The sequence below is a fragment of the Martes martes genome (genome assembly GCF_963455335.1).
Source record: "Martes martes genome assembly, chromosome: 14".
In the NCBI taxonomy this organism is placed as follows: domain Eukaryota; kingdom Metazoa; phylum Chordata; class Mammalia; order Carnivora; family Mustelidae; genus Martes; species Martes martes.
Genome location: NC_137902.1, coordinates 9,559,724 through 9,572,537, shown reverse-complemented (window position 1 = coordinate 9,572,537; position 12,814 = coordinate 9,559,724). Strand labels below are relative to the sequence as shown.

The following is a 12,814-nucleotide window of genomic DNA, read 5'->3' as shown; positions in this document are numbered from 1 at the left end:
GAGACATTTTGTTTCAACTCAGGGTGCTACTGGCATCTATTAGGTAGAAGTTAGAGATGTTGCAAAGCATCACACAATGCACAGGATAGCGCCCACAATAAAGATTTAATAGATCCAAAACATCAGTAATGCCAAGCTTGAGAAATCTTGCCCTTGGGTTTACGAAATACATCTCGAACTTATCACTTCACATAGTGCAAGAATCTTACAGCATTACCAGAGGTGGGGAGCAGAGAGGGTGAAACAGGTGATGGGGACTAAGGAGGGCACCTGTCATCATGAGCACCAGGTGATGTATGGAACTGTTGAACCACTATATTGTACACCTGAAACTAATATGACACTATGTTTTAACTAATTAGAATTAAAATTAAAACTTAAAAAAAATCTTACAGATTATTTCATTTTCTCCTTTCTGTCTTGTTATTGTTGCCACATACCAACAGCTGTGATGTTACGCTCAACCAATGTACCTCTCCGGGCTCAATTTTCCTTAGAACACACCTGGGAATATCTACCTCACAGACACTCTATGAGAATTAAAACAACATAAGAAAAGAGCTTAGCATAGCACCCACCCACTACAGGTGCTAACATCTCAGTAAGTTACTATGATACCTACTAAATGAAGACTGTAATTGATTTGAAATGAAATAGGAAGGACATACCTTAACAGAACCTAAGCCACCTACATTCACACATGGTGAAATGTCTTACAAACACCTCTCCTGTCGCTCTCCGCCTCCGAAATGCCGACAAGACTGCACCCTACTGGACTGGCTGGCAAAGTCTGATTCGGAAGAGAATTTCAAGAATCTTTTAGCCTCTGATATATAATCCCCTTTATTTACCTACATTTAATTGAAGACATCTGTAGGTGGTGCCACACAAAATGTAATTCAGACTTAGAAATGTCAATAAAAATGTCTGTAAGGAAGAGGGCCGATGTAAACCTAGCAGGGGAGTGCACATCAGCAACCACAGAGCCACATGAAATTAGGAATATAATGGAAATATGTTGCCTGACTTGACGAGGTGATAAAAGCTCTTTTCCCATAAAGCGTAATGAGCTCTATTAGTCTTCAGCTTACAGGAATGTAAAAGGGTCAGCCCCACAGAGGGAAGTAACTGACTCTCCACACATGGCTCCATTCAAATGACAGCAGATCAAGTTACTGATGTAATTACTATAACCTGACAATTTCGTTAGATTCATGTGGCAGTTAACTGTTTAGGACTTACAACAAAGGGACATGGCTCATTCATACTAGTTTTGTGGACAAAGTGAAGTTTAAAGTATCCTTCATTTTCTACTGCAAGACTCATGTATTTTATGGTCTCTACCAGATTTTTCTTTTAATCAAAATTAGGGAAGGTGTTTGGGTATTTACCATATGTGTAACTTTCCTTCTCCAGCTAAAACATGAGCTCAATGGCAAAATTAAGCATTTGGGACTCCTAACACTCTCCTGCTTTGGCTTTGCTTTGGCTCGCAGGCTCTGTGAGGTGGCAAAGGAACAGAATCCCGAGCTCAGTGCTGCTGAAAATTTGGGGTAGCAGCCACTAACTAGGTCATCAGGAAGCCCCTGCAAAATTCCAACAGAAAGCCCCCAAAGTATATCCCAAATACTTCAAGCAAAGAAAAGCACATTGGTCATCTGTAATTTTGACTTTTTTTTTTCCTTTCCCAAGTCCATAAGCTCAGTAAGAAAAGAGATATTTAAAAGGTAAAACACAACTCCAGATCATTAAGTGGAAAAAGCAGATCAGACAGAAAATGACAGAAACTATCACTAAAATTTGATCATACTTTCCCTCTACTTTTCACCAAAGAGTAAAGCTTTTGCACATAGATTCTCAATATTTAGCCAGATATAATAAAAAAAAATTTGTTTGGCATAACTCTAGCTGTACAGTTGGTAAAGGTAAACTCCAAGCCCTATCTATACCTGAGAGCGTCCAAAGATGAAAAAAGACAAAGATCCTGATCTTAAGTAGCTACAGTCTTGCTAGAAAGACTGTTAACCATATTGAAACATAAATATCAGGCCTCCTGTGTTTTTAGCTGACCGCTGCCAAATTATCGGTAAAACCCTGTTACTTGCTGCCTCAGCCCCACCTAGCTCATTCATTCATTCATCCATCCATTCATTCAACAAATATTTACCCACAGCCTCCACTGTACTATTTACTATACTAAAATCAGACCCACAGACAAAACAAGATAAACAGGGTCCTCTCACTGGGCTTACATTTGAGAAAAGTCTATCAGTGAGTCTGTTTAGAAGGATCTTTGCCATTGTTTGTAAACCTGCCCCAGTAGTGCCGTGGACAGCAAGCTCCAGCCTCCTAACTCACTTCATGGCCAGGTAAGCCAATCCAGCCTAAATGTCTTCTGCTCAAAACCATTCTTCCTGGTTACCCCTCAGAGCTCTTGCTGTAATCAGAGTCCAACCTCAGACCTTAAGCGGCATTCTCTTCACGTAAGCTCCTGCAATTTCTCCCCACCCACCCTTTTCCTACAAAACTAGATCCTGTTTGCACATCAATCAAACTTGCCTGATGTACTTCCCAAACACTGATGACAAAAGCCACCGCTTAAAACCTACCACGGTTTCTCTTCTCCCCACTGTGGCTCCTTCGTGGAAGAGCAAAGGGTCAAACAATTTAACATCTTGAATATCTTCTTTGTAACTAATTTCTGTATGCTTAAATTATTTTTAAAATGAGATTTACATGTATAATTTTACACCCTACTTCTATCCCTGTTTTGTTCATCAACACACACTCATGAATATGTAGATGCATAATCCCCCTATAATGGCTGTCGAGCGTTCTATCCGTAATATGGCTGGCTGTACCATTATTTGCTTGACCTTCTCCTACTGCTGGACATTTAGACTGCTTATAATTTTTTTGCCATTACAAGTTATGCTGTAATAAACATTTATGCAAGTTTTGTCCTCACTTCTGATTATTTCTCTGGCAGTGATTCTTAGACTAGAATTACTCGGGCACACAACCCACAGATATGAATTTATATAGATGACCAAACTGATTTCTCTAAAAGACAAAGTTTAAAAACATTCCATCCTATCAGATCTTCTTAAGCATTCATTAAAAAAAATATATATCTAAATAGGTAAGCAAGCATTTATCACTGTTCTTTTAAACTATACTTCTTTGATTACTTACAAGGTTAAACTCTTAAAACATTTATTACCATTGGTATTTCACCACACTATCTCATAAAATACAACCAAAAGTTATGGGAAAGAAAATAGTACATTTTAAAATTGATTCCAGGAGATCATTAAGTATAATAACCTTATCACACCTTCCCCAAACTGCCTTCTATCTATATACGTTTTAATGAACAAAAGTAAGGATTTTTTTTTTAAGATTTTATTTATTTATTTGACAGAGAAAGACACAGGGAAAGAGGGATCACAGGCAGAGGGACTGGGAGAGGGAGAAGCAAGCTTCCAGCTGAGCAGGGAGCCGGACGTGGGGCTCGATCCCAGGACTCCGGGATCATGACCCGAGCTGAAGGCAGACACTTAACAACCAAGCCACCCAGGCACCCCCAAAATTAAGGATTTTTAACAGAAGCAAATCTTATTTTTTAATCCTTTCCTTTGTGATACTTCCCATCCTACTATACTTATAAAATGCTTCATCAACTAAAGAGTAAATTATATAATTTATACTGTCTTCAAATTTTTTATGGTTTGCTTTTTTTATTGTTCTTGCAATAAACTTTATTTAGAATTCTATGTGGCAGGCATTGTGCTCAGTGTTTGTCACACACTATTTCATTTTGTTTTAATAACCAGAAAATATCACCATTTCCATTTTTAGATTACTAAAAGATGAAATGACTTGCTCATGGGCCAACATTTCAAAGCCCATAGTCTGTCCAAACAGAGCTTTGTTTCCCCCTTGATGCTGGATTATTTAGAAAATGTAACCAAACCGGGATGGTACTCTCTGGCCTCGTCAGTGTCCTCTGGCGATCATCAAACCGGTCTCTAAGAGTATTCAATGTGCCAGACTGGGCTACACCATATACCCGCAATGCTTCAGTAATTTCGTGAACACAGTGTCACAGAAGCAGAAAAGGGAACAACTGCCTCTGTGTGCAGAGGTACAGGAGGGCCAGGCAGCGGACAAAGCGTGTAGGCTCAGTCTGAAGACGGGCAGGATTTGGACAAGTCGGGAACGGGGGAAGGGAACATAAAGGCAACAGAAGCAGAAGCAGAAGGAAGAACAAAGGAAAGGCAGATGACAGCGTCTCACTGTGCAGGGCTGCGGCACAGCCCAAGAGGAAAATACGAAATATTACTAAGGTTTGAGTAGCACTTTTTTTACTAAACTCACTTGAACTCCTGACCCTGGGATCAAGACCTGAGCCTCAGCCACCCAGGTGTCCCTGAGGAGCACTTTAAAAATGCTGCTGTGTCCACTGCTTCACTGGACAGGTAGGAATTATCATCTGTGTTTTAAAGACAAGAAAACCCAGGCTCAGGGAAATTGCGATTTGCCCGGTGTGGCCAGTAAGGGAAGGAAAGCTCTGAAACCCAGCTTTGCTTCTGAGAGCAAGCATCTCGCCACACAATCTGCTGCCTCCTCCTACCTCCAAGCCTTACCCATCTTGTGTCAACTCACAAGTGAGGTGCTTTCCTAAATATCTTTTTTTTTTTCAGCGTAACAGTATTCATTGTTTTTGCACCACGCCCAGTGTCCTAAACATCTTTATACCCCAGTGTTATCACTGGAAACTCAGCTCTACACAAGGTGGCAGTGCACTGAGAGGGGGGAAGGGAAAGGAGAGGAGAGAAGTGGGAGAGGGAGGCAGAGCAAGGGAGCATGCCTGCGTTTAGGAAAGGCTCAGCAACAGGTAAGTCCTTTGTTCTTCCCTTATCAATCCAGGGGTTTGAAAAAGTGCTCTCAAACCAACAGAAACTTGCCTGACAACAGCACCCCTCCCCACCGCCCCCCCACAACTCCTCCAGCTCTCAGTTAATGCCAGGGCAGTTAAGACAGAATAAAGCTAGTGTCAACAGTTGCGAATGAAACAGATACAATAAGGCTCTTTATAATGCAAGACTGATTTCAGTTTACTTAAAAAAAGAAAATGTCCTTAAAAGAAACAATGACCTGTTATGAAGGTGAGCAGTTCTGTAACTTACAGGAATTCTTATTCTAAAAAAAGTCCGCATTCATCTCATTACCATTATTGAAGAGTATGTATTAAAACAAAATGATCACCTCTAAATTACCAAATAAGTGCCTAACAAAACATGCCAATGGCGCCATCCCATTAGTGATCCTAGTATTAACGTCAGGGAATAAACTCTTACCTCCAGAGGGGAGCTGCAAAGGAACCTTGTAAACTGCAGAGTCACGTTTGAATATCAGGATCAGTTTCATCCAATAAATGTGCAGCAAAAGACAACAAAAAAGGAAAAATTATTATTACATATCTTTTCAATAACAGCATTTAAAGTAAACTTTAAAGTCGGCAAAATTAACATTTTTGATATATTGTGTAGTTTATCCACAGAGTATAGAAAAGTTCAATCTACCCCACAGTTGGTATCCAGCTATTCGAATGAAATAAAATCTGTATAAAAATGAATTAAAGCCCAACAAATTAGTCTTAGAAGCTTTCCTTTTTTAAGGTTTCATCTTACAACCCCTACAGAATATATCATCCTTCTGTCAGCAATCTCCCTGACAACGAATGCCACAGGCAAAATTAAGTAAAGGCCAAGAGAAGGCAAAGACAGAAACCAAAGGGGAACCAAGAAAAGAAAGAAAAAGTCAAGACCAGGCAAGGAGGCTGGGGAGCAAGAATGAAAGGAGAGTCCCGCCCACTCTGGTGCCTGGCCACAGCGTTCACCCTGTTCTAAGCACACATGCCTCCTTCCTCTCTCTACTATCTCTTTCTCTGACACATGCCAAGGCTTACAGAATTTCATCCGAAACTAAGTGTTATACATGCCATTGCTCAGCATTTAAATAAAGAAACATAAACTTTGGCAGGGTAGGGAGGAGCCAGGAACCAGTGACAAAGCAAACTGCAGGTCAGCTCTGAAGTGAGGACTGTCACATAACTCCACATACATTCGTGATGATAATTCATCATGTTTTTTAGCTGTTGTTTATAAAATCAACATTTCAAATCTTTTGAGAGTTACTGGAGTAGTAAAATACCCAAGTAGTATAAACTCTTGATCTTTCTAAATGCAAAATAACTACAATAAAATGCAGTAACAGGCTTGTTTCCAAGCGCTCTTGAACTTCCTCTCCACAACAAAGCTAGCTAGTATTCACAGGGAATACAAATAATTTGATTCTCTTTTAGAGATACACATTGAAATATTTCTCAATGAAATTACATGATGTCTGGGATTTCCTTCAAAATCACTGGGGGCTGTCAGGAGGGAACTATTGTAGGATAGTGTGTAGATAAAACAAGACTGGCCATTATATTAAACTGGTGAGGACAGGAGATGAATACATGCAGATTCATATAGAACTCTTTCTACTTTGTGAATATTTCTAGTTTTCTATAATAAAGTTTAAAAAGTATATCAGACACTTCCTCCCCACAAAGCTAAAGCAAATATATTTGTAAAATGTTACTAGTGCACACGAAAGCCATGTAATTAACTACTATCATTCAGGTCCCATTACTTAAGGAACCTTTTTCTTAATTTAAATATCAATATACAATTTGATTATATTAACTGTTAAGAGAACTTTCTGAAAGTGCAAGATATACCAAAATTTTAAGTTTTCATAATGCTGATATGTAACAAATTAACTCTGTTGAAATTTAAAGGGCAACCTTGTGATCTTTGATTATTTTCACAGTAGCCCAACACAAGACTATCCCTACCCTTCCTCCCAGGACTAAAAAGAAAGAACTGAAAGACTAGCCAGTTTTAACAGTGGAGAAAAATGAGGTATGGAGAATTTTTATCTCAAAATGAGAAACAGGCTCTTGCCTGGGTTCCGGCCACTATGTGCATATTAATGACATGGCACACATTATGCTTTAGGACTTAGAAGTAAGTTCTGGTTCAGTAGTAACTGATGTGTCAGTTAGGATGGAAGTCACTTGACTTTAAATAACAATCAAGAGAAACATATGATTACTCTCAAAGAAAATGAGGGTCTCCCTGTGGATCCAGTAACTGACACACACCTTTGTCACATGTGTATGTAACATTCCTGTCACAGCTTTTTCAAAATAGACCTAAAAATTCCTATGCTGCTTAAAGCTGCCAAAACATGAAGTACATAGGAAGAAGTTCTCAATTCCCAAACCAGTAAAAACAGAATAACAAATCACAAGGTGCACATTCACTCTCCTACTCAAAGGACATGAAAAAGTCCAAAAATGCTATTTCTCGATTAGGACACCAGAAAACTCATGGCTAGTTCCCTTCAGTTAATTAGTTAATAAATTTTCATTGTGAAATGACACATATTATATTCAAAACAAATGGTAATACTTTGAAAAAGAACTATAAAATAGCAAATTAATTACAAAATATATTTGTACATACACTCTAACTGACAGTAGAAACAGATGCCTCTTAACAGATACCATCAGAATGTCTGATCAGTATAAAAATGGCTCAATGATGCTGTTACAACAACAAAAAGAGTATGGCCACAGTCTATAGTCCACATTAACACCACTTTTCTAACATAGTTATACTAATATGGCTATTTAAAAAATATTATGTTATGGGCATAGTTAAGTTAGTAAGTTTAAGGAAAAGATCCTATTTTAGATATTTAGGCAAAATGTTGAGAAACTAAAGAATTTAATATGCTTACAAAACATCTTACTGATTTTACAGACAGGAATATACTTCATCATTCTAGAAACAACGGGAAATAAATATAGCCACAGTTTTTATCTATTTTATTTTATCTATTTTATCTATTTTAAAGACTACGTCTAAGACATGTTGATTTATACAGTTGAAAATAGGAACAACCTCCCTGACATCTGGCTTTTCAAACGCAAACAGGTTTCTCCTTACAACATCAGTAACACTACTACCTGGACTTACTTGCTAAAATTCATAAAAATGTTGTCAATTATCTCATCTACTCTTGAATTATTAAAAAAGATTTTATTTATTTGATAGAAAGCAAGAGAGCATAAGTAGGGGGAGCAGCAGAGAGAGAGAGAGAAGTAGGCTCCCTCCTGAGCTGGATCCCAGGACCCTGGGATCATGACCTGAGGAAGGCAGACGCTTCACCGACTAAGCCAGGCAGGCGCCCCGAATTTTTTTTAAAATTAGAAGAAGTATGTTCCGTATTTAGCATTCAGGCATAAAGGGTATCAGTACTATTTTTAAAAACCTTTCAGGCCTCTAAAAAGGGAAAAAGGATAGGCCCAGATCGGTTCTCATGTTCCACACTACTTACTGACCTTGCTTAAGTATCCTCACCACCTCTAGCTCCATCCGTAGCCTACGTCATAACACCTTCTATTTCCTTCCAGAGAAGCACTTAGCGCTTACCAAAATTTTCTCAACAGTTTTCCAAGCACACAAAATTGTAGTTAAACTTCTTGTCAGTTATGATCAGGAAGTTCTTTCTTTCTTTTTCCAAGACTTGTTATTAACCATGCCAGTTACGCTGGGGTGGGGGGGGGGGGCAGGGCGGGCGGGGGGGCGCGGGCCGGGGACTGGATGGGGGAGAGGAGGGGTGGGGGAGGGAGGCAAGAAGGAGAGAAGAGTGCACACCACTGGTTTTGTAAAAATAGCCTGGCAAAACTATGATCAACTATTTATCTTTGCAATAGAAAACATTCAACATGTAAGTAATATAAGCTACTATATTCCTGAAATGCCTGTTCTTTTTAATAAGGAACCATGTTAAATCCTATATTTTAACAACAAAGAAACATTAAACAGCAATTTTTTTACAAGGCATAACTTTTTTTTTCTAAATCAAAGCATATAAGTGAGTTATGCCTACTTGTCAAAGTGGAGTTCAAGTCTTTCATGTAACTGTTTATACCGATTACCCAAGTGTCCCTGCATTAACCAAATACCGCCGCTGTTCCTGCTTCCTTGACCTTTCACCCCGGCACATGGTACTTACAAACTGTCAGGGGACAAGTCTAACAACTTTAGGCTATAACCTAACAAAATCTTTATTTAAAACCTATATCATACCTCCATGTAAGATGCTAAGTTTTCCTACCAGGAATCTGGCAGTTTTGATTCAGTGAAGAGTCTAAATTAAGTTAAATGAGGCTCCTTTCCATTCTCCCACAACTGCTGGTCCATATTTGGACTACTGGAAATTGACTGTTTTAAGGCAGTGCAGGAACTAAGTTTTGTTAAGAATGTGTTTCTCGTGAATCTCCAACTCTCAGACATTAATCTGATTCTACAGAAGAAAATAGTTTCATTATTTCATTTCACTGCAGAAAAACAAAACCTTCAAAAGCAGCCTACATAGCTAACACCCATTGAACAAGTCATCCAGAGAATAGAATTAAATCTGTACTTAGCAGGGAGTGACAGCTAAGGTCTGAGGACAAAGATCCTGTTTACTCTGACTTTAGCGGGGAGAAAACAGAACAGATTCAAGCAATCCTTAACTTCCTTTCTAGAGCTACTCTCTAATCCACCTGCCGGCAAGGAGGCCGAAGGGACTAACACTTGCACTGGCTTATTTGGTTAGACCTGGAGCCCTTGGACTAGCCATTAAGCTTCAATAAACCTTAAAAGATGACAAAGAAAATCATACTTACATCCTATTGTATTTAAACCTATGTCCCCTAAGCCACTAAATGCCCTTCTTTTGTCAATAGAAAGGAAGAACAATGATCTAAGAGTCGATCTGGAATCTCACTAGATTCATCTACTTGAGTGAGTACCTTCAATGATTAGGGCCTTAGTTCTCTATCTGTAAAATGATTTCAGCCAAACCAGTTTTACCAAAAGGTACTGTGGCACACCAAGTTCCTGAGGCACTCTCTAAAACATGACTCCACGGCCACAGGGGTTCAAGAAATGCTGCATGTTATTGCTGCCTCACCTCCCCTTCCTCATCCTAGAGAATTAGAAGGTACACTGACATATTGAAGGCTTCAAGAATTCCATGAAAAACAAAAAACCCTACAAGATGAGTAAGTTCTGGGGATTGAAAGCCAGCATTATGATCATACGTAACAACACTGTACAATATAGTGAAAGTTGCTTTAAAAAAAAAAAAAAACCCAAGTAGATCGATCTTGTGTTTTCACACAAAAGTGTTTTCATGACAAAAGAGAAATGGTAACTATGTGATATAATCAAGGCGTTAGCTGACACTATGGTGGTAATCACGCTGCAGTATATGGGTTTCAAATCAGCATGTTGTAGACCTCACACAATACTCTATTGTCAACTATATCTCAATAAAGTTAGAAAAACAAAAACTCTTCAACTTTATTTAATCTAGTGCTTTCCAAAGCTACATGACCAGAAAGTTTTGTTTTTTGGTATGTTTTTAACTTCACGTAACATTTAGAAACATTCTATAGAATATTCTACAAAACTCATCCTGGGAAACACTACCAGCTCTGATTCAGTTTCCCCAATCTGTATTTAATTAAAATGCTCACTGAAAATATTCCATATGCCTGTTTATAGTCTGAAAAATCTAATACAAATTATCAGTGAATTACTGGCCCCCTTTTCCCTCCTTTTAAGAGGTACGGTTCCTACCCAAAATTACCCCTCCTAGCATAAGATTTTGCACTTTAGATTGGTGAATGGCTTAATGCTCAAGCCAACTCCACGGAAGGAACTATAATAAAATGCCTCTTGAAAGACTGTAATATTTTCCCAGAATCACAAAAGTCCATAACACTCATACAAAGAGCTTCACAGCTTTCGCTGTGTTGAGTCTGGTTGGCTAACGCATGCCCTAAGTAGTGAGCTACTTTGATGCATACTCTTTAACTACTTGCCACTTTCCGAGAGCAGCAGAGATTTGGGCAATAACTAAGTCATTCATTACCATCTACCTCACTGCACGTATTCACTATAATGACAGTTGTACGTCTTACAGTGACTTAGTATCTATTAAAACAAATAACATATATTTGAACGTATTAAAAATTTACTTATTATTTACTACCTCAAGTTACAGTGCTTCCATTTCTAAAATTAAATGGTGAAGACTGCAAGATGAATCTATAATCCAGATAAGAATATAATTCTACAGACTTTCCTTTCCAATCTGCGATCTGCGGTAGAACCACTGCCAAGAGGCAGATTTTCATGAAAACCCTTACAGGGAAGACCATCACCCTCAAGGTTGAACCCTTAGATACAACAGAAAACGTGAAGGTCAAGATTCAGGATAAGGAAGGAATTCCTCCTGATCAGCAGAGACTGATCTTTGCTGGCAAGCTATTGGAAGATGGACGTACTCTGCCTGGTTATAACGTTCAAAAGGAGTCGCTCTTCATTTTGTGTTGGTGCTAAGAAAAGGAAGAGGAAGTCTTATACCACTCCCAAGAATAAGAGAAAGAAGGTTAAACTGGCCGTCCTGAAATACTATAAGATGGATGAGAATGGCAAAATCCATCGCCTTCGTCGGAGTGCCCTTCCGACTGAGTATAGTGCTGGAGTGTTTATGGCTAGTCACTTGGCCAGATATTATTGTGGCAAATGTTGTCTGAACTATTGCTTCAACAAACCAGAAGACAAACAATTGTATATGGGTTAATAATAAAAGACATGAACTAAAAAAAAAAAAATACATATATATATATATATATATATATATATATATATATAAAATTCTGCAGCATGAAGAGCTCAAAGAGAATGGAATTTAAAAGAATTTCATTGTTTTACAAAACTATCAGCACCAAACAAAATCACCATAAACAGAGGTCATATCAAAGGGCAAAGAAAAGTTCTTGGCAAAGTCACCAAAACGAACACCCACTAAAAAAAGACTCATGTGTTGGTGACATCATGTGCTGAGTCCAGAATCATGGGCTTCTCTAACGGAGGAATCTTTTGGGGGCACTTGGGTGGTTCAAATGGTTAAGGGTCTGCGTTCAGCTCAGATTCTGATCTTGGGGTCCTGGGATCGAGCCTGCATTGGGCTTGTGCATGTGCCTGTGTGCTCGCCATCAGATAAATAAATAAATAAATTTATTTAAAAAAAAATAATAATTCTGCCACAAGACCTAATAACCTAAAGGCAAGCTTGTTTACAACACTTACATTAAGGACTAGAACAAAATATTAAAATAGATAATAAGAAATGTGGAAATAATTTAAAAGTGTGCTTACGAGGAAAAATATCTTGGGATTTTTTTTTAAATGAACATTGGAAAACTACATAATTAGAAAAATCTTTAAACCTGTTGTTCTCTTAATCTGTAAACTGAGTGGGGAGGTGTCAAAGCTGAGGTCTTAAAACTGCATTCTTCTCACTGTAACATTTTCTTAAGTATTGCATACAGGTTATTTCCAGATTGGGAAAAAATATTTAAAAGACACATATATGTGAAAGGACCTCTAGCCAGAGAATACAGAAAACTCTTAGCAATCAATAAGGAGAAAAGACATGAGAACCTAATTTTTTTAAAGGTGAGGCAGACTCTTAAACAGGCACTTTCCAAAAATGAGGATAATCAAACGGCTCATACATTCATGAAAAGGTGCTTGGCAAAAGGCAAAGTTAATCTTCAATATAATACCGCCAAAGATACCCACCAGAGAGGCTGATTAAAATGTCGTACACTACCAAGCGGTGGTGAGAA

At 38.3% G+C, this 12,814-nt stretch overlaps 1 protein-coding gene and 1 pseudogene across 8 annotated transcripts in view; one reads left to right on the top strand and one right to left on the bottom strand.

Moving 5' to 3' along the window:
* Positions 1–12,814, bottom strand: part of ATE1 (arginyltransferase 1) — a 161,631-nt gene that overhangs the window by 106,273 nt on the left and 42,544 nt on the right. For all 7 annotated transcript variants that reach the window (XM_080822854.1, XM_080822851.1, XM_080822850.1 and 4 more), the window contains one exon: positions 5,364–5,396. In XM_080822854.1, the coding sequence (XP_080678980.1) occupies positions 5,364–5,396 (33 nt within the window). The remainder of the gene's footprint in view (positions 1–5,363; positions 5,397–12,814) is intronic.
* LOC308355446 (ubiquitin-ribosomal protein eS31 fusion protein-like) lies at positions 6,970–11,763 on the top strand (annotated as a pseudogene). Its single transcript has 2 exons — positions 6,970–6,974; positions 11,288–11,763. The product of its transcript is annotated as a ubiquitin-ribosomal protein eS31 fusion protein-like (transcript).